The sequence below is a fragment of the Hyla sarda genome, chromosome 4, assembly GCF_029499605.1.
Source record: "Hyla sarda isolate aHylSar1 chromosome 4, aHylSar1.hap1, whole genome shotgun sequence".
In the NCBI taxonomy this organism is placed as follows: Eukaryota; Metazoa; Chordata; class Amphibia; order Anura; family Hylidae; genus Hyla; species Hyla sarda.
In genome coordinates this window covers 5,213,857-5,237,527 of record NC_079192.1, presented here as the reverse complement: position 1 = coordinate 5,237,527, position 23,671 = coordinate 5,213,857, and the positions used below count along the sequence as shown (strand labels likewise).

The 23,671-nt window shown below is 39.6% G+C and overlaps 1 protein-coding gene across 1 annotated transcript; it reads right to left on the bottom strand.

Moving 5' to 3' along the window:
• Nucleotides 1–2,980: 2,980 nt before the first annotated feature.
• Nucleotides 2,981–17,484, bottom strand: LOC130367145 (olfactory receptor 1009-like). Its single transcript, XM_056569548.1, has 3 exons — nt 17,224–17,484; nt 11,342–11,434; nt 2,981–3,910 (listed from the first exon to the last, which is right to left on the bottom strand). The coding sequence occupies exons 1-3, from the start codon at nt 17,482–17,484 to the stop codon at nt 2,981–2,983; spliced, it is 1,284 nt and encodes a 427-aa protein (XP_056425523.1).
• Nucleotides 17,485–23,671: the final 6,187 nt, after the last annotated feature.

Below are 23,671 nucleotides of genomic sequence, written 5' to 3'. Positions count from 1 at the left end.
ACTCTATGGAAACCTGGTAATTGGTTCTGGAGCCACCAAAATGTCATAAAAAAATTTCCAAAAATTTGAAAAAGAGAGGATCAAACAAAAATAAGTAGATAGCTAATATAGATAAAGAAATTCCCTACATATAAAAGTAAGAAAGAGTTGCTGGAATCTGGACAGGAGCTTCTTCAGGGTCCTGTACAGTGCACACAATGTCCTAAAAAATTAAAATGGAGCTGCCCTCACCTGGTGTTCAAATGAGCAGCTAACCCTGGCACAGATAAAGAGTACAGAACATGTAGTACCTCCCTGTACTGTAGGGAGGCGCTACCAGACAGGAATTCAGTGCATACACTTCAGTAATACAGATGTTTTTTTCCAGTGAATGCCCATTCTAATTGATCAGATCTTCCAGCCATTGACACGTTTTGCAGATGTGAACTGTCCATAGCAATGTCTGTTAAGTCTGGTTTCAAGTTATAATGGTCCAGAAAAGACCATTGTATGTTGAAACTAGTATATGTTGAGGCCATTGTAAGTTGAGGGATCACTGTATCTGTACAACTGAGCAAAGTTGTGGGCTGACCTGTATGATAGCAATATGTATTTATAGGGGTACTCAGCTGCTCAGCGTTTGGAACAAACTGTTCCAAACACTTGAGCCGGTACCGGGAGCTCGTGACGTCATAACTGCGCCTCCTCATGATGTCACTCCCCATCCCCTCAATGCAAGTCTAGGGGGTGTTCATTGTGAACACAACATAGTCATCTAAAGTGCCTAACTTACATTTACAGTGTTTCATTATGCACACAGCATACGAGTTGTAAGCTAACAGCACAATAACAAACATGTACATTAAACAGGCATTACCCTTCTAAAGCGCTTGTACATGCATATTCTTGGTTGAATCAAACACAGATTATATTTATCCGGTTGAAAACAAACAGTGCAATAAAGACTGTCTACGTGTAAAGCGTATTAGCATTTTAACATGTTTTTTTGTAATTGTTCTTGGCTTAATCAAATGCATGTTATATTTACTTAGTCGTAAGCTAACACCAAAATAAATGTGTCTACAGATAACAAGCATTAGCCTTCTAAAGTGCCTTCTAACATTCTTAGTTTACTTAACCCCTTAATGACAAAGCCCATTTTGACCTTACGGACACAGCCAATAACATTTTTTCATTTTCAGCTTTTCCTCCTCACCTTCTAAAATCCATAACTCTTATATTTTTGCGTGACCAGTTCTATTTTGTAATGACATCCCTCATTTTACCCTAAAATGTATGGTAAACAAACAAAAAAAATTTGTGTAAGGAAATTAAAACAAAAATCATAATTTTGTGAATTTGGGGGGGGGGGGGGTTAACCATACGCTGTACACTTTATGGTTAAAATAAATGTTTTCTTTATTCTTTGTATTAATATGATTAAAATGATTCCCATGGTTACATACATACCTATTATTGTACTACTTTTAAAAATCTGAAACTTTTTTTTACAAAATCAGTATGTTTAAAATTGCCCTATTTTGACCATCTCTAACTTTCTTATTTTTCCATATTAAGGGATGTGTGAGGGCTCATTTTTTGCTCCATGATCTGTAGTTTGTTTTAGTACCACTTTTACGCATATGTGACTTTTTGATCGCTTTTTATTAAATATTTTTGCAGTTTGATATGTGAGCATAGCACTGATCAGTATTATCAGCGATTTTCTGTTCTGGGCTGCTGGAAGGCAGATCAGAGCAGAAGACCCCCAGAGACGAATGGAGGAATGTGAGGGGACCTCCGTCCGCCATGTTGGCTGATCTTAGTCCTGCGGCAGTGCCACGGGCGATCAGATCAACCATTATAAGTGCTGCACTGCCGCAGATGCCGTGATCTGTATTGATCACAGCATCTGAGGGGTCAATGGCAGACATTATTGCTGATGTCTGCCATTACCGGTGGGTCCCTGGCTGCTGACAGCTTCCGGGACCCACCGCGAATGAAGCGAGTGCAACTCCTGCGCTTGTGGCACAGCTGTGCCGTAAATGTATGGCGCTGTGTGTGAAGTGATGCTATGTCCTTAAGGGGTTAAACACACTGATGGTAGTAGTAGCAGCCACACAATCGTCTAAAGGTCTCACTGTCTGCCAGGGGTTGTGCTAAGCAGAAGGATAGCACTAGCCACAAGGGGGAGTTGTATCACATTCAGCCTTTGAGGTTGTTACTGAGGTGGTGGAGGGGGATGCTGTGCCCAAGCATAGCACTAGTTGGATTGGTGGTAGTAGGCATGGTGGGGAAACTGTAAGGCATCATGGTGGATGTGCTGAGGGGGAGTGAGGAGACTATGATCAAACATCAGAATGTCTTACATATTTTTTTAAACCTCCTGCTGTACACTATAAACTACAACTCTTGCCTATGCAACTCCTCCTGCTGTACAATAGGTACTTCAAGACACCTCCTCCGACTCTACGCCGCTATGCAGTTTCTACTTGAACTCTCACATGCAATAATCCAAAACACCGATCAAGCGAAAAAATTTGTTAAAATTCGTAACATTTATTCAAAAAATTGTTAAAAGTCCAGAACAGCATAGAAACAAACTAATCCGACCTACATGTTTCAAGTACGTCCGCACTCTTCTTCCAGCCATGACTTAGAGTGCGTAATAACTTGAAACATGTAGGTTGGATATGTTTGTTTGTATACACTTTCTATGATGTTCTGGATTTTTTTGGAATAAAGGTTACAGATTTTAATGAATTTTTTCGCTGGATTGTTGTTTTGGATTATTGCATTTGAGAGTTCAAGTAGAAACTGCATCCCTGCTAGAGGAAATTCATGAAAGCACTAGGTGAGCTGATTTCTTTCCTTTGTTACTATAGGTTGCTTACCTATACCTACCCCAGACACCATCTACAAGGTTCTTAAATAAGAGTCGCCACAAGATCTGATCTTTATTCTGTTTGTGATATTACTTATAAGTAATGTTGTAGCTAACTTAACAGATCTCCCTCTTATGAAGTGTTTCCAGTGCAGCTTTTTTAATGTCTTCATTCTTCAGACTGTATATAATGGGGTTGACCAAAGGAGTAAACACAGTATATAGCAGGGAGAGGATTTTACTCATGGTGGGTGTTTTTCCTTTTGTTGGGACAACATAAACACTGAACAAAGACCCATAGAATATGGAGACCACAATGAGGTGGGAGCTACAGGTGGAGAAGGCTTTCTGTCTACCAGTATTGGATGGGATCCTTAGGATTACAAAAACAATATAAGTATAAGACATTACAATGATGGTGGTTGGGATGAAGATGCCTGGGATGGTTATTACATAACTCTCCAAGTTAACAATGAAGGTTTCAGAACAGGAAAGTTTTATTAAAGGAAGATTATCACAGAATAAATGGTCAATGATGTTTGATCCACAAAAGTTTAGCTTTGCTGTTGTTATGGTGTAAATCAAAGTCATAAAAAATCCAAAGAACCAACAGATGACGGTCAGTATAACACTATGTCCACTTGTCATGATAGAAGAGTAACGGAGAGGATTACAGATGGCCACATATCTGTCATAAGACATCACAGCGAGGAGAAGACATTCAAATATTTCTGAGGTGCAGAAGAAATAAAACTGAGTGATACAACCAATAAAAGTCATGGTCCCCCCATTATTCAGTAGGATGTGGAGCATATTGGGGACAATATCTGTGGATAACAAGATGTCACTGATGGACAGATGTGAGATGAAGAAGTACATTGGGGTGTGGAGGTTCTTGCTGGTGGACACCAGGGTGATGATCAGGAGATTCCCACATATTATCAGACAATAAACCACAAGGAACAGACAGAACAGGAAAAGTCTTAAACCTCGACTGACCTGAAATCCTAAGAGAAGGAACTCTGTGACCTCCGTCCTGTTGTTCTCCTGTATGTAGATTATAGATATTATAATGAGTGTTATATAGATTATAGATGAAAAGTGTACTGTACCTTCATGTCTAAAGCTGTAACATGTGTATAACCGAGGAGACACAAGGTCCTTCCTGTGTTGAGCATTGGCAAGAGCTCCGAAGCATAAACTATACTGACCATGCCATCCCTACATATGACTTATCGGTTCAGTTTCATGGGATTAGAATGATATAATGAGCAAATTCATAGAACTCCCCACATAGAGATTACCCCATTCACATGTATGGGGGAGATTTTTAGTAGCAGCAATCTCCTGAGTGTAAATATGTCCTTATATCACCTCTTTCACATGACTGCCAGGCTTGATCTAACTGTAATATGCAGGCAAAAGGATAATATACAACGGCACTCACATTCCGGGTGGATAAAACACAGCAGTCTTTATTGCACTTACATCGGGGTTACAGAATGAAAATGCAGGGAGGGAGCAGACAAAGGGAACTACTCCCGTTTCTCAGCAATCAGCTGCTTCCACTGGTTTCTAGCATTTCACTCTTACAATGTATCTTAAATACAACTAACTTTATTGTTCACAGACACTGAGTACATTAACCCCTTCTATGTCTATTAGGCGTGGACACTAATGCTAATCAAATACACAAGAGCTTTTACAAGATAACTGGGACTTAAACACACAGTATTAGAAAATACAAGTCAATAAAAACATCAAATCACAATTATGCAAAATAATGTGCTTGGAGATATATAGCCAGCTATAAAGGTGCAAATTATGTATTGAACACACTTTTCTGTAAAAAATGACACATTATATTTATTCTGTAGGTCTATACAATATTATAATTTTGTTTTACTACTTTAAAAATAAGATATGCTTTATGAGTGCGGTTTAGATTGTCCTCTTCTGACCCATTATGCATGAGGGCTAATTTTTTTGTGCCATGATCTGTAGTTATTAACTTTTTTTTTTATTGTACTTTTTGATTAATGTTTAATTATTGTTATATTTTAATAGTTTAAACATTTGAGCACACCACAATGACGTTATATATGTTTATGTTTATTTTTGCTTACATAATTCAATAACAAAAATGGAGAAAAGGGGGTGATTCAAACTTTTATTAGGGTAGGGGTTAGTTCACATTTTACTTTTTTTCTCTATTTTTTAATTCCCATAGGAGAATATTACATGCAATCTTTAGATTGTATACACTGAACAATGCAATGCCATAGAAAAGCATTGATCGGTGTTATTGGTGCTTTATTGCTCCAGGCTGCCATGGCTTCCTGAAGCATGGGAGCACTGATCGGATTGTGAGGAGGAAGGTAATGACGATTTGACAATCCTCTCGGCTGATCAGGACCCTGAAATTTAACTGAAAACATATATTTTTGAAATGTTGTCAACTTTGATCACCATGTCTGTCTAACAAGTTAATGCAGGACATCAACCGGATCAGTAATCTCCGGCGTTAGCCACAGGTCTCAGTTACTGTTAGCAGCTGGTACCATCCCTCTATGATGTGTGTTCGGCTCCTGAGAATGAGGTATAGAGCGGGAGCGGGCGTGCTTAACTCCTTAATGATGCAGGACATACATTTACATCCTGCGCCGGCTCCCATGATAGAATGTGGGGTCTTGCGGTGACCCCGCGTCATATTGGGTCGGTCCCGACGGCCATCAACGGCCAGGACCCAGGGCTATCACTGATAGTGGTGATGCCCGGTTTTAACCCTTCAGACATGGTGGTCTAATTTGATCAATGCGTCTGAAGTGAAAGTGAAACCTTCCTGGCAGCTCAGTTGTGCTGTTCGTGACCGCAGTGGTGAAATCAAAGTGTCCCGAACAGCTTGCAGGAGGCGGGGAGGATCCCTACCTGCCTCCTGCACGTCCGATTGCCAAATAACTGCTTTGTGCCTGAGATCCAGGCAGGAGCAGTCAAGCAGTGATAACACAGATCAGTGCCATGCAATTGCATGGCAGTGATCAGTGTAGGAAATCAGTGTGTGAAATGTTATAGTCCCCTATGGGGGCTACAACATTGCAAAAAAAATGAAAATAAAGTGTTAATAAATGTGATTTAACCCCTTCTCTAATAAAAGTCTGAATCACCCCCCTTTTCCCCCCAAAAAACTAAACTATGCAAATAAAAATAAATATAAACATATGTGGTATTGTTGCGTGCATTAATGCCTGAAATATAGAAATATATCATTAATTAAACCACACAAGTGCAAAATAGCATATTTTTGTCACTTCAAAAAATGAATAAAAAGCGGTCAAAAAGGCTGATAAATCAAAAATGGTACAGATAAAAACCAGCTCACAGCGCAAAAAATGAGCCCTCATACCACCCCATATGAGGAAAAATAAAAAAGTTATAGGGGTCAGAACAGGACATTTTTAAACATAATAATTTGCTGCATGTAGTTATCATTTTTTCCAGAAGTACGACAAAATCAAACCTATATAAGTAGGGTATCATTATAATCGTATGGACCTACAGAATAAAGAGAAGGTGTAATTTTTACAGAAAAATTTACTGCGTAGAAACAGAAGCCCCCAAAATTTCTAAATGGCTTTTTTTTTTGTAGCACGATGATTTTTTTGTTTCGCCGTAGATTTTTGGGGAAAATTGCTGATCTCATTACAAAGTAGAATTGATGGTGCAAAAAATAAGCCATAATATGGATTTTTAGGTGGAACATTGAAAGGGTTATGATTTTTAAAAGGTAAGGAGGAAAAAACGAAAAAGCAAAAACTGAAAAACGCTGAGTCCTTAACCCCTTAAAGACCTGGGGTTTTTCCGTTTTTGCATTTTAGTTTTTTCCTCCTTACCTTTAAAAAATCATAACTCTTTCAATTTTGCACCTAAAAATCCATATGATTGCTTAATTTTTGAGCCACTAATTCTTCTTTGTAATGACGTGAGTTATTTTACCCAAAAATCTACGGCAAAACGGAAAAAAAAAATCATTGGGAGACAAAATTTTAAAAAAAAAGCCATTTTGTAACTTTTGGGGGCTTCCGTTTCTACATAGTAAATGTTTTGGTAAAAATTACACCTTCTCTTTATTCTGAAGGTCCATACGATTAAAATGATACCCTACTTATATAGGTTTGATTTTGTCAACTACATGCAGGAAAATGTATAAGTTTCAAATTGTTACCTTCTGACCCCTATAATGTTTTTATTTTTCTGCGTATGGGGCGGTATGGGGGCTCATTTTTTGCGCCGTGATCTGAAGTTTTTAGCGGTACTATTTTTGCATTGATAGGACTTAAAAATACACTATTTTGGACTTTGGAATTTTTTTGCGCGTACGCCATTGACCGTGCGGTTTAATTAACAATATATTTTTATAATTAGGACATTTCCGCACGCGGCGATACCACATATTTTTATTTGTATTTAAACTTTTTTTTATAGGAAAAGGGGGGTGATTCAAACTTTTATTAGGGAAGGGGTTAAATGATCTTTACTCACTTTTTTCCCCCTTTTTTTGTTTTTGCAGTGTTATAGCTCCCATAGGGGGCTATAACACTGCACACACTGATCTTTTACATTGATCAGTGGTTTCTCATAAGAAACCACTGATCGATGATTCTGCCACTTGACTGCTCATGCCTGGATCTCAGGCACTGAGCAGTCATTTGGCGATCGGACAGCATGGAGGAAGGTAGGGACCCTCCAGCTGTCATGTAAGCTGTTCAGGATGCCGCTATTTTGCCGCGGCGATCCCGAACAGCTCCCTGAGCTAACTGGCATGGTTTTACTTTCACTTTAGACACGGCGATCAGTGATCTCAGTGCTGCGCACTTTTAGCCACGGGTCCCGGCCGTTGTTAGAGGCCGGGCCCGACCCGCTATGACACGAGGCCACGCCGTGGCCTACCCATTATAAATCGGGAGCGGACTCACGACGTCCCGGGACGTCATGGGTCCTTAAGAGGTTAAGGGGTTAAAGGGGTACTCCAGTGGAAATCTATTTTTTTTCATATCAACTGGCTCCAGAAAGTTATACAGATTTGTAAATTACTTCTGTTAAAAAAAAATATTAATCCTTCCAGTACTTATCAGCTGTTGCATGCTCCAGAGGAAGTTGTGTAGTTCTTTTCAGTCTGACCACAGTGCTCTCTGCTGACTCCTCTGTCCATGTCAGGAGCTGTTCAGAGCAGGAGCAAATCCCCATAGCAAACCTCTCCTGCTCAGGACAGTTCCTAACATGGACAGAAGTGTCAGCAGAGAGCACTGTGATTAGACAGAAAAGAACAACACAATTTCCCCTTGAGCATACAGCAGCTGATAAGTACTGGAAGGGTTAAGATTTTTTAATAGTTGGCTTGAAAAAACTAAATGTTTTCCACCTGTATACCCCTTTAATATAATAATATACACCATGTTTGAAGGAGAAATGGCAGGACACATCTCCCTAAAAATATCAACAGTGAAGTTTGGAGGTGAGAACATCATGGTGTGATGCAGCTTTTCAACAAATGGTTCTGGCAAACTTCACATAATTGAAGGAAGAATGAATGGGCAAATTTACAGAGACATTCCTTACAAAAAACTGCTCCCATCTCCAGATGGCGGACATTTTAGGAGGACAATGATTCCAAACACACCGCCAAGGAAACTCAAAAAATGGTTTAAAAGAAAGAAAATAAAGCTGCTAAAAGGTCTGGCCTGGCTGATCACCTGACATATCCCATTGAAAATGTATGAAAAGAAATGAAGATCATGATTCATAGAAGAGGCCCATAGAACCTTCAAGATGTGAAGACTGTTTGTGTGGAAGAATGAGCAGAATCCCCCCAGAACAATGCAGGACACTACTGTCTCCATACAGGAGGCTGAAGCTTTATCACCAACAAATGTTCTGTACAAAGTATTACAGAAATATCAGGAAGCATGTCCAATACTCTTTCCCTGTGCCATTTCACATTATTACTCATTACTTCATTTTTGATCTAATTTGTTTTGGTATATATATATATATATATATATATATATATATATATATATATATATTGTAAGGAACCGTCCTCGGGGATTCACTATGGGGTCGTCTTGGACTACGCGACAGGATGCGCTCCTCCTATCTCGACCTCCTATCCCCACCTCCTATCCCGTCCTCCAATCTCGATCTCCTATCCTGACCTCCTATCCTGACCTCCTATACCGTCCTCCTTTCTCGACCTCCTATCTCAACCTCCTATCCCGTCCTCCTATCCTGTCCTCCTATCCCGACCTCCTATCCCGTCCTCCTTTCCCGTCCTCCTTTCCCGTCCTCCTCTCCTGTCCTCCTTTCCCATCCTCATATCTCGACCTCCTATTTCAACCTCCTATTCAGACCTCCTATCCAGACCTCCTATCCCGTCCTCCTATCCCAACCTCCTTTCCCGTCCTCATATTTTAACCTCCTATCCCGACCTCCCATCCCGACCTCCCATCCCGACCTCCCATCTCGTCCTCATATCCCGACCTGTAACATGTGTACCAGGTATTGAAATAGCTCCAGCCATACGGAAATTATATAGGAACATACATTTCCTATTGATTTGCATGGGACTTTACACAAAAACCCCGACCCTCACAAATGGTGGTAATTAAGGGTTAAATAAGCTATCCTATATTTTAAGTGGACATATAAGTAACATGTGACCAAGTATTATCGAAATATCTCCAGCCGTTAGGAAGTAATGCGGCAACAAATATTTCCCATTGACTTGCATGGGACTTTAAACATAAGCCCCGCCCCTGGCAAATGGGGGTGAGTAAGGGTTATATTACCTATCCTATGTTTGTTGATCACATATAAGTAACATGTGTGCCAAGTTTCATGTAAATATCTTTAGCCGTTTGAAAGTTTTTGTGGAACATACAAACATACATACATACATACACAAATACATCCATACACACACGTTGAGTTTTATATATATAGATGTATAGATTGTATGTATGTATATATGTATGGATTGTATGTATATATGGATTACTTGGGTTGTTACCAACATCTGGGGAAAATTTCATGTCAATGGATCCTGGAAATATATTTAGTGAGAAAAATGGAGACGTATTCAATACTATATGTCTTAAGGATATATGGATCAGACTTCTGACTCGAACTCACTGCATGTCTGGTGGCTCTTGGATGTTTTTAGTAACCATGATTGCTGTTAGTAGCTGGAGTGCAGCTTGTGGATATTAACCCTCTACATGCCAACTGTCAAAGTTGACAGCGTCATCATAATGACCATTGGAATTGACATTGGTGGTGCAGTGTTTGATTTTACCTGGTGGTGGTCATAGTGAACAGTTTTTCTTGTGCATCACTATAGTTTACATTTTTTGAACACAGCACTGAGCACATTTGACAAGAGCCAAAACTGGGATGTCTGAAAGAGGGGGTCAGAGCTATCTAGGTCTTGTAGAGTGTCTCAAGTACAAAGTAGTAAATACCTACTGAAAGTGATGTGCGTGAGATGTGGAGGCTAGTTGTATGGTCCTATCCCACAAAAGAGATACTACAGCATAAAGGGGTTAAAGAGTTCCTGCTGCCTATAATAGAAAGTAGTCAGAACACAGAGGGTATCACAGCTGTTTGTATATAGGGCTGTGTTACTGCAGAATAGTCAGGGTGTCCAAGCTGGCCTCTGTCCACCAACCAAAGTGCCTATAGCGGGCAGGTGACCATCAGAACTGGACTATAAAACAATGGAAAAAGGCAGCCTGGTCTGATGAATAATGTTTTCTTTACCATCATGTGGACAGACAACTGTATGTGTGTCACTTACCTGGTTAAGAGATGGCCCCAGGAACCACTGGCAGAGGCAGTGGGATGCTCTGAGAAATGAGCTAGTGGAAAACATTGTGTTCTGGCATATGTGTAAATTGGACTTTGACCCATGGCAGTGGTCTCTTTCACCAGGATAATGTCTCGGCAATAACATTTTCGTGTATGCTTTGAAGGCCATGACAGTTCAAAGTGACCTCAGGATCTCAATTCTATGAAGCGTCTGTGGGATAAAACCTGATAAACATATCTGATCCTTGGAGGCCACAAAGGACTTAAAGGACTTGTTGTTGATATCGGACACCCCAGGACACCTGCAGAGGTTTTGTAGAATCTACATGTTGATGGGTCAGCTTAAGGAAGTCCTCTATATTATTTGGCAGGTGGTTTGAAAGTTATGTCTGATCCATGAAGACATAAAAGTTCAAATATTTAGAATAATCTTTTAAAAGTCCTACTCATGTACTATTATATAAATGTCACTTACATCAGATATTTCTTTGTTCTCCATTTTCAGATGAATATTTCTTCTCTTTGCTCTCAGGTCTCTGGGGGGATGGAGGACAATGTTACACAGGAGCAGCGTCAGCTTCTATGACCACCAGACCCCTGAATGTGAAGCATTACCTGCCGATATTTATCTACAAGATGAAGACAAGGGACCAGGTAGAAGAACCCCCTGGAGATATCTCTGCTATCGTCTGATGAGTCTACAGGGTTCTGCTCAATTGAGAAATAAAGAAATTAATCTGTAAGTCATAAGAAGTTCCTGAGAACTTTAAATTATTAATTTGTAAGAATAAATGAAACTTTTTGTTATACATGACATCATTACTGTATGGAGATGAGAAAGTTCCATTTTGCATCTCATAGAGGTTCTCCAAGAGGAGAAACATTCTCTTATTATGTAGAGAGCCACATAGAATGGGATGTCGGGCAGAGGATTGCTGGATCCTACCTGCCCTGGATACACATCGAAGTCCTGCTCCCAGGTGAGGTGACCCTTTTAAGTGTGGGTCCCATCTTATGAGGTCACCTCAACGTGGTGAATGGGTGACACAATTTGATCACAATTTTATTTCCCCTAATAAATGACATCATGTGCTTCAGCTCCTCCAAAAACTCTGTCCCTCCATACGAATTCTCCAAGAAACTAGGAAACTGGTCAATGACAAACTCTCCCCTCCAGATCACCGACAGCACCAGGCAGGGCTGCCCACTTTCTCCTACTCTATTCATACTGGTTATGAAGACTCTTTTGCAAAATGTTAAACAGTCCTAAACCATCAAAGGATTTCCCTCCCATAGGAGAGAACTTAAAGGGGTATTCTGCCTCTAGCATCATATCCCCTATCCAAAGGATGAGATGTCAGATCACAGGGGTCCCGCCGCTGGGGACCCCCAGGATCTCCACTGCAGCACCCTGCTTTCATTACTGCACAGAGCAAACTTGCTCTGTGCATAATGAGCGGCGATACAGGGGCTGCCCCATCGTGACGTCACGGCTCTGCCATTAGGGGGCGGAGCTATGATGTCACGATGCTCTGGCCCCTGTATCACCGGTCATTATGCACAGAGCAAGTTTTTTTCTGTGCAATAATGAAAGCGGGGTGCTGCAGCAGAGATCCCGGGGATTCTCATCAGCGGGACCCCCGCAATCTGACATCTTATCCCCTATTCTTTGCATAGGGGATAAGATGCTACGGGCGGAGTACGCCTTTAAGGCATTGATTTTCGCAGATGATCTTCTTTTTCTACAAACTGACCCTCTTAAGGCCCTGCCCTGTCTGCTGTGATTTTTTGAGGATTTGGGTTGGATGTCCAATTTTAAATTTTATGTTTTGAAATCCAAAATACCTCCTGTACACCTACCGAAATATACTTCCTCTACCCCCAAAGGCCTTGTGCCCTTTCCATGGGCATTGGACTCACTTAAATACCTATGTGTCAATATACCTGCTCGGATCTCAGAAATGTATCTACTACTCATACTACTACGCAAGTTAGAACATGAGGGAACCTTTTAAAACTCAACTTTTATTGTATTACTTTAAAAACTGCACAATATTAAATATTTGTGAAGAAAAACCGCCAGAGTTCATAGTATAGTCTATTATTGTGCACCATATATCTCTTGTCTCCTTTTATGTGCGTGTTTTTTTTACCATAAATGGATGTGCAAATGTGCGTTTTAATGATCCAAGTGTTTCCTCAAAGAGGATACTGATGTCCATATATTTGTAATTGTCACCATTGAGCATGAAATGTGCTACTATTTCTGGTCAGATGTGTGCTTGTATGTCCAGAATTAATTATTGCATATAATCCCGCATATTATGTGCAATAGTGCTGTGCCTGGTATATATTGCTGCTGACTCGGTACATGCGTTAATCAAACAATATTCATGTTCGCATTTCTCCTAGTCCACTCAGCATATGAAGTCCATTCTATATTTCAATTCATTCGTATTCCATATAGATAAACCATAAATTAATATTGCACTTTTGATATTTGCACTCATATCATTGCACTTTAAACATACATTGCACTTCCTCTATTGCACAAATTCAGGTATTGCACATGTTCCACATTTCATTTATTGCACATTTTGCACTTAGCTTTCCAGATCAAGGTGCTCATGTTTAGTAGTCCTGGTCGGTGTTCGCTCCCGTCCATGTACCAAGTCAGCAGCAATATATACCAGGCACAGCACTATTGCACATAATATGCAGGACTATATGCAATAATTAATTCTGGACATACAAGCACATATCTGACCAGAAATAGTAGCACATTTCATGCTCAATGGTGACAATTACAAATATATGGACATCAGTATTCTCTTTGAGGAAACACTTGGATGATTAAAACTCACATTTGCACATCCATTTATGGTAAAAAAAAAACACGCACATAAAAGGAGACAAGAGATATATGGTGCACAACAAGAGACTATACTATGAACTCTGTCGTTTTTTTTTTCACAAATATATTTAATATTGTGCAGTTTTTAAAGTAATACAATAAAAGTTGAGTTTTAAAAGGTTCCCTCATGTTCTAACTTGCATTCTATTTATTGGGAGGCCTCTACCAAATATTGGTTTATATAACCGGTCAGTGTGAAACTCATACTACTACTCATATCTATGCATATTCGGTGGTTCTATCCAGTCATCCACCCATATTGGAGCTCAGTAGAGAAAAACATACACTCTTTAAACCCTTCTTTTCCCTCTCTCAAATCAGATATGTTGCTCCTTTTCTATCCTTCTACTTCTTATCACCCACATTCTTCTTTGGTGGCCAAGCACATCCTTTTAGTTGTGAATGGTTCCACTGATATGGCTACAAGTAACCCCCCATTCCACATAATGGATGGCAAAGGACAGACAGATCTGTTGCTTTAAAGAGATCTCCCACAGGGCCTTCGGATCACACCCTTCATTCAAAAAGACAAGGATTCCCTGGTGACCTTTCCATTGGCCAAAGGAACAGAGCCTAACACCTCTCCTTCCTCTTACTCTACTTATCGCAGATTTCATACTCAGTTACTAAGATATCCTACCTACAAAACAATACCAAAAAAATGTATTGACCAATAATAAATTACAAACAGTTCATAAACAAAAAACATAAAAGGAGGAAATACTGCTTGTCACTAGGGTACATTCACACGGGCGGGTTACCAGTTAGTTTTCTGCTGCAGGAAAATCCATAGCAGAGTACATTGACCTCAATGGGATCGGCTCTGGATTCTCTGTTGTGGGAAATCTGCAAAGGAAAACCCACCATGGGAAACTCGTGGGTAACACGTCCGTGTGAATGCACACTTAAAAATAGAACAACAGAAGGGGATATCTCACATAAATGGTCACCCTGAATATGCTCAAACACATGAAAGATACATGGATACATATGACACTATATAGGTATTGCCGTGCTAATCACACCCCAAAAATGAATCATTATATTTAATATGTTTCATAGCAAAAGAGCATGATGTCAGCCATTTTGTGTATTAACCTAAGTAGGCCAATTCTGAAGTTTCCTTTCCTATCTCTAATGCCAGTCTGGGAGTACAATGCTTCTTGTATATTTAGCTTATTTATAGTGTTTAGATAAGAGACTGATAAGGGGTCTGGTTACATTGTCTAGACGACATTACTACCATTCATCCAAGGTAAAGGGGGGTGAATGGAGAGAAGGGGGTGAGATAAGTATAACTATGTCTCATCTGAATGAACATTAGTTCTTTCTATAATATATATATATATATATATATATATATATATATATATATATATATAGTAATCAGTAGGACATATGGTATTGTCATATACTGTTAGTATTGTAAAGGGGACATCAGTATATATCTATTATCTTATATATAATTGCTCAATGTTTAGATAAGGAAAGGTCTCAAGTGAAGACTGTGAGGATGAATCTTGAATCTGAACCTGGAAGGTGGGTTTAAGACCAATTATTGACAGTTAACCCTTAATGGTAATGATGCTAATTGGGTATGCAATAGCAACCTCTAGTGGATGGGTAGGTGACACTACACCGACAGGAAAGGCATTATGGGTATTATAGTGATGTCATAATCATTACCATATGTACACACCCAACCTACATTCATTGGGGAAATTCCAATTTAGGAGGGTGTGTCTAACTAATGAAAAAGTCTGGTAAACCAGATGTTAGGGGACTGAACTACTCTGACATGAGACTGAACTACTCTGACTGGAGACTCTGATCTGAACTGTAGACTGTAGGCTGAAAAGGACAGACAAAGACAAAGAGGTTCCACTGAAAGAGGACCACAAGATGGAAGCCATGCAAGCCATGTGGGATCCCAGCAGTCGGACTGATCAAACGGTACCAGACCAGTGGCTGTCCCTGAAGATGAGATGGACCTTTCAGTGTTCCTAAGAGCTGAACGAAGGTTCTTACGTAAATTTGGTAAGAGACACAAAAATGGTATTCCATTTAATTAAGACTATTTGGGATAATGTGGATGGGATTATACCATTTAGATTGGCGAATAAATTAATTAAATAAAATAATTAATGATATCCATATTGAGATTATAGTTTTAGGATATTGTGAGACTTCATTCTACCTGCAGAAGAATCAAGACTCATAATCTATCAAAGCATTAAATACTTGCTTAGACATATTGATAGAATCCTTACTCGCCAAACTAGGTGTTATAAGTATATTTTCCACACAGGAAACTTGTTTCAAGCTCTTCCTCCTAAAATATACTCTAGCAAGATCATATATCATTGCTATTTAATTGTCTTAATGTCTTACCAAGATAATGTATAGAAAATAGTCCAGAATGGGGCGGAAGTATATCATAGTTCTTCCATATATTTATTCTTAGATGGATTTTCCCATTCATGGAATCATGTGATTTGTGGTTGGTTAAAGAGTTAATTTAGCATTCCATTTTGATATGTCTATGATTAGATATTGCCCATCTTAATATCATGAGGTTCCTCTGAATAGAGTGATATGTAACCTTTTTATTATATGATATTCTAACCTAGTAGCTTTTGTTTAGTTACTAACTACTCACATGTATTGTTCTACTATATGTAGTCAATTAATCTTGCACTGTTTACAAATATCTAATTGATATTCATTTGCATATGTATCATTGTGTTTATTACTCATTTATGTTTATAATCTGCATACTTTTATAATACTTGTGTATTATTGTATATTGCAAAACTACATCCTTAAGCGTTAATGTCATCCCATCTATGCTGCCATCTTGTGGTCAATTTTGAATACCATTATGAACTAGGGTGGTATACTCCCATCTAGTGGGCAAATTTAGGTATCATTGTGACTTAGTATGGTATAATGACATCATATTGATGTACATATTTTATTGTATTTTATATTTCTATATTTTAATTAATAAATTGTATATCTATTTTTACATATTTTATAAAGGTATTTATTGTGTCGGCCTCTGAGGATCTCACTTGTTAATTTTTTTTTTTATCCGCGGTCCTCATATTTTTGTTTTTAAGAGATAACGTTTATTACTTTATCTTCCTTGCGTATAAATTGTACGACAGTATACACATTGGTATATATATTTTGCACAAACCAAAGTATCATATAAACTGTTCAATAACAATATAGGAATAAACTGGGACACCCAGTAATTTATCACCTATTAAACGTTATATATATATATATATATATATATATATATATATATATATATATATATATATATATAATGTTTAATAGGTGATAAATTACTGGGTGTCCCAGTTTATTCCTATATTGTTATCACAATTTTCACTAGATTACAGTGACTAGCAAAAAATTGAGATCTCTGCTGTCCTTTGATGCACGGAGTAAACTCTGTTCAGTGCTCGATGACTGGCGATGCAAGCCACCACACCCCCTTAATTCACGTCTATGAGAGGAAGGGTGACGGCTCTGTACTAGGAGGCCACAATCACACATCAGGAGTTCTTACTGAGAGGACTGATGGGGATGATGAAGAGACATTTGAGGATGACAATATCTGCAGGTCTGTTTGAGCAGCTCTGGAGCAAGTGATGGTGACACTGGTGCTGGATCTGCAAGCTTGAGAAAAAAAAAATCCTAGAACAGGGGCACAGTTGGGTGGTGGTGTACCTAGGTCTTTACAGTATCCTGTTACTATGTAAGACTCATGGCAGAAGGCTGTAATACACACAGAGTAGTTGATCAGCTGGACCTGTGTGGCAGATGACATGGGCCGTGCCAGGGAGCGGAGTCTAAGATGCCGCTGGTTTTCACCAGAGCGGGATGGACTTGCAGTGGCAGGCAGCATCTAGGTCGCTACCCCTGGAACGATTCGACCACACAGGCTGCTGAGGAGATACGAGGCACAGGAGGGATACAGCTCCTCATGGTTAGGAAAGCAGAAGGTCAGGGCAGGTGGCACAGGTGCGTGGTCGGGAACGTAATAGGAGGTCAATAGACAGGTGGCATAGGAGCAAGGTCAGATCACGGAACAAAGGGGTCTGAAACAAGGCAAGGCAAGACACAAAAACGCTTTCTCTAGGGCACAATGGCTAACAAAGATCAAGCAGGGGTGGAGGAGCAGATACTTATAGAAAAAGGGGCAGGTGTAGGTGCTAATTATGGGCACCCTGGCCCTTTAAACCTAAGAGCTCAGGCACACCCTAGGAGACGGGGGCACGTGCACCGGAGCTGCGAGAGGACCAAAGGGACAATAGATTGGGAAGGTGAGTGACAAACTGAGATTCACATGCGGGCGAGTCCCGCGATGCAAATCCCAGCTCCGCCAGCAGATGAGGACAGAGCAGGGAAATGCTCATGGCCAATGTGTCTGGCCAGAGTGCCAGGTATAACATACCAGATGCAGGAAATCAGGCACAGTGGCATATCTGCAGAGAGAAAGCAAGACCCAGAGTCTGACTTTAGCAATTAAGCCTCTATGTCAGCACATGGAGAGGCATCAAAAGCCCAGCTAGAAATATACCTAGTCCACCAATTCCTGCTGTCCGTTGACTATAGTACCACAAGTCCCCGCTGTGCAAAATCATGCGGTGTTGAGGTCGGTTGTCAATTGTCAGTGTACAGAACAATCCATGCTGTGCATAATTTTACTATTTCCAGGAAAATTTCAGTCAAATTAATTTTTTAACCTCCTGCTGTACGCAGACTACTAGTCTCTTACCAGACCCCCTCCACCTGCTGTGCTACCAACCACCAGTCTGATATCACCCCTGCTGCTGCTAGCCAGGCCTTGGTCATCTGGCAAAATCTGGCTACTACAACTCTTACCAGTCTGCCTCTTCCTGCTGTATGCTGGATACTACCAGACCCTCTTGTCTGTCATACCCTCTGCTGCTGGTAGTTTCAACCAGGCCGACACAACTGATCCCCCAAAAAAGGATAATTATTTTCAACTTTTAATACAAAAGCTAATTATTCTTGACTATCCTGGGAACCATAGCTATTGCCGCTCCCAACCAGGAACATTTTTGGAACCCTTGTCAAAAATAATGCCATCTTCTTGGCTTGGCAGACTAAACAAGCTGTTGCTAGTCCACAAAAGGGTACATTTTTGGAACCTTTGACAAAATCCATACTATTTCATGCACGTGGCAGACTAAAAAGCTGATGCTACTGCCAAAAAGGGAACATTTTTGGAATCCTTGGCAAAATCCATACCGTATTCTTTACTTAAACAGAACAGGAGCACTTCCTTGTGTAGAATCCTCAGTGGGAATGATGACTGAATGTGTGTTGTGCAGATTCCAGGCACAACACTTACAAACGCTTATCATTGAAGAATAGATCAGCTGCTGTAAATTCCCACACTAGAGAACCCGGTGTACATAAGATTAATAGGGTACTACGGCTTTATACATCTTATCCCCTATCCAAAGCATAGGGGATAAGATGTATGATCACAAGGGTCCAGCCGATGGGGACTCCCACGATCTCAGTGCGGCCCTCCGTCATGCCCCCTCCCAAAGACATGAATGGAGGGGAGTGGTATGAAGTCACTAGGGGGCTTGGCCATCACATCCCCATCTCGGAGGCAGCGACCGACACAGAATGCTGGGGGCTGCACCGAGATCGCGGGGGTCCCCAGAGGTGGGACCCCTGAGATCTTACATCTTATCCCCTACCTTTTGGATAGGAGATAAGATGTATAAAGCCGGAATATGCCTTTAAGAGATGGCATTAGAAGGAAAAGGAAATTCTTGTGGAATCCACACCGCACTCTAATGGTTAATTCCTGAAGGTATATATACCTGTTACCAGCCTCCCCTTGTCATGCCTGATGAAGCTGCGCATGCGCAGCGAAACGCGTTGCATCTAATAAATCCATTGATTTTACTTGGCTGTCTGATGGTTCCTCTCTGCGCCAGACAAACTCCTGACTCCCTGGTCATTCGCTTTTGATTCCACACCTATCCAGGAGGGCTGCAGTGGACCTGCCTTCATATCTCTTCTGCTCCTAACCTTGTTGTGTGTGGGCGCACAACCAACTTTGGTAAGCGGCTTGGGAATCACCTTCCCCTACCCCCACCTGCAAGATCTACTGATCCCGCACATGAGGCGCCTTCCTTCCTTTCTCTAGATTTCACTCACATCGGCTGACCGCGGTGTGGATTCCACAAGAATCATTCCTAGAAGTGCTGCTCTCACGGGATCCTCCTCACACCATTGTGGATACTGACCCCTTGCTGGGATCACCTATCGCTCTGGACTCTTCGATTAGTAGGACTTATTATTTTATGATTTGTGTTTTCTTATTGTATTATTTATTTCTTTGTTTTGGTTTTGTTTTGTTTTTGTTTTATTTTATTTTATTTTATTTCATTTTATATTATTTTATTTTATTATTATTATTATTACTATTATTATTTCTATTTTTGGTTATTTAATTTAATTTAATTTGTCATCCTATTTATTTAATTCATTATTATTTTTATATATACATTTTTTTCTATTGCTCTCCTTGCTCGGACATGGAGTATTTCCCTGATCGTGACCATGTCAGGAACTCCCTGATCAGCCAACTCTTAGGTGCGGTAAAAATTAACCCTGAACCACCTGGTGGCTTTGTTCCGGGAGCCCTCACAGAGGACGATCTAAGTAAACTGACGGCTCTTTTTAATGATTACGAAAGTTGTTGCAAGTCTGAATTGCAGCATAATTTAGATGTTTTATTTTTTCAAAGATATCTTAATGATAGTTTCACCCCGAGGGGTCTGAGATTACCCTTTGAATCCTCTTTTCCTGATGATCCTCTTTTTACTAAAGAGTGGGATGAATTTACGGAAAATTGTTCTAGGGGACTTGTCACTCGTCTCCTGGACAAAAGAAATACATTAGTCCTCCATTATCGGGACAAAGCTAGGTCCATTAAAAATACTCTGGCAACCTTTTCGGGTTATTCTGAATATCATAAACTTGAAGGACTTCTATCTAATAGATTACAAAAATTGGAGATAGAAACCATAAATAAAAAAGTACATAAGTTTAATCGTGACAAACAGGATTACATGTGTGGCCAAATACATAAATGGCCAAGATATAATCCTCAGAAACAAATGTCTAATAACACTTTATCCTCTAAAAAACAGGAAAACCCAATTAATTCTGTTCTTAAAACATCGTCTGTCACTCCCCTGAGTACTGACAAAAAATTTGAGCATAGTAGAACTATAGTAAATTCAGCTCGTAATAATTCCCAATACTCTAATTCAAAAAATTCTAACAACAAGAAAAATCATATTACTTCTGAAACCAAATCATCAGCGAATAAATCTTTTATGCCTACTGCTAATACCAATACAAGTTGTAATCAAAAAATAATTACCAGTACATGTATTACCTCTACCAATCCTAACACTAATGTGTTTAATAACACTACCACTAATACTCTTTCATCACTAGACAGACCAGCACCTAACATGGTCTGTCCTTTGCTTCCTCCTCTCACTTTTTTGGATCCTTGTCATGGGTCGGACCAGGGTTCCGGGGCGGTGGGGGGTCTTTTTGTTGGGCAGCCTTGTAATTCTCTCGACTGCTCCATTGATCCCTCCCTTCTCACGGTGCACGAGGTTTCTATGTCTGACATGAGTTCCACACTCATTGATAACTCACAATATGACACGCTTGACACCCCAGGGAGTTCTACTCCTGTTTCCACCTCCTCATCTTCTTTTTACAATTGCCCTCTCACTACAGATGCCACTCTAGCGTGCAATGCCAATTTGGATGTACGCTTACGCACGATCACCCAGTATTACCCCCTCATAAAGACATCAAATCGAACACAGTCTATAAAAAGAAAGGAAAACCCAGAGGTTGCAGAGGAGGTCAGAGAAAACGCCAACCCACCTCTACAATTATCTCAAAGACAGAAAAATTAATAACAAAAAAAGAAACTATAAAAATTTTTAATCTATCTAACTACATACTTTCCGAAAATGAAACGAATTTACTCGCGAAAGGGCTGTCTTTTTGTCCTGCTGTACGTCCGAACGATTTTCAGTTATTTTTAGATCTAAACGATTTTATTCGTAGATTAACATTGAGCCGTCATTTCTTTATCCAGAACAGATCGGACCATCAAACTACTAATACCCCCCAAATTTCGAATTTGGGAGTTTGTAATTCTAATATTGATAATATTTTAATTCCTGTTACCACACTAGTTGACATGACTCCAGCTCGTCATGTACCAGTAAAACCCAAATCTTCGTTTTATCCTCTACACAATCGTGGCAGCCATCTTGAGACTTTTTATCATATGGTCATGCAAGATTTTTCAAATTTATGTGATAAATCTGTTATTTTTAAGGAAAATGATAATCTAACTTCTGCTGAGAGAATTGCAATTAAATCCATACAGAACAATAAATCTATTATTGTTCGCCCTGCAGATAAAGGTGGGGGGGTTGCTGTTTTGAATAGGGCTGATTATAAAAATGAAGCCCTTAGAATTTTATCAGACCTTGAATATTATACTCCGCTTTCTTATGACCCTTCCCCTCATATTTTTTCACAATACTGTTTGCTTATAGGTGGAGCTACAGAAAAACAATTGTTGGATAAAAGGGAGCACGCATTTCTCAATATTAAAAATTATAATTTACCTATTTTTTATTATTTACCCAAATTACATAAATGTTTAACCAACCCCCCTGGTAGACCTATTATTTCAGGTATTGGCTCGATTACTGCAAACCTTTCTCACTTTATAGATCTATTTCTTCAACCTTTTGTTTCACAATTACCATCCTATTTGAGAGATTCAGCTCAACTTATTTCGGAATTACATGCTCTATCCCTACCCCCTTATTATAGTTTTCTTACCCTGGATGTGTGCTCCCTTTATTCTAACATCTCCACTGATTTAGGTGTTCCGGCAATTAAACATTTTTTACAAGAGGACCCTTCACTTAACCCCAGCCAGTCAGAATTTTTACTGGAGTCCATTAGATTTATTCTTCTTAATAATGTTTTCGAATTCAATCATACCATTTATCGGCAGAGTAGGGGCTGTGCCATGGGGACTCGATTCGCCCCTAGTTACGCTAATTTGTTCATGGGGCGATTCGAGTCCCTTGTCATGGCACAGTCCCTGTTCTTTAAGTCCGTTTTTTTCTTTCGTCGTTATATAGACGACCTTTTTTTGATCTGGGTAGGTACCAAACATGAAGCTGACCTCTTTGTACAAGAGTTAAACACTAACACATGGGGTATTAAATTTACTATGCATTATGCAGAAAATTCCATCCAATTTTTAGACCTTGACATCCATAAAACAGTCGATGGCACTATTTCTACGAAGACTTTTTTCAAATCTGTCGATATTAACAGTTTTTTACAGTTCGACAGTGCACATTATCCAAGCTGGCTAAGAGGGGTGCCATTCGGCCAATATTTACGAATTCGTAGAAATTGCACCTCTGATTCAGATTTTATCTCTCAAGCTGAGGTTTTAAAACAACGCTTTATACAAAAGGGCTATCCTAAATCGCTTCTTACTAAGGCATATATGAAGGTGAAAGATAAAAAACAATCTGATTTGGTTACATCTATTTCTAAAAAATCCAGTTCTAATCAGCTTCATAACCCCTTTAGATACAATTTTGTTACGAATTTCAATATTGAGGCATCTAATATTAGAAAAATATTAACTAAAAATTGGCCCATTATCCAAAATGATAAAATTTTAAACCAATTAATTCCCCCAGTCCCTAATGTCACCTACAGACGTTCCAAAAATCTCAGCAATTTATTAGCCCCTAGCAGATTTTCCGAATATCGTACACCACAGAATTCCTGTTCTGTTAAACCATATTGTTTTCCTTGTAAAAAAAGTCGCTGCCTCTGTTGTGAATGGATTATCCAAACTGATACTTTTTCTTCCTTTTTTACACAAC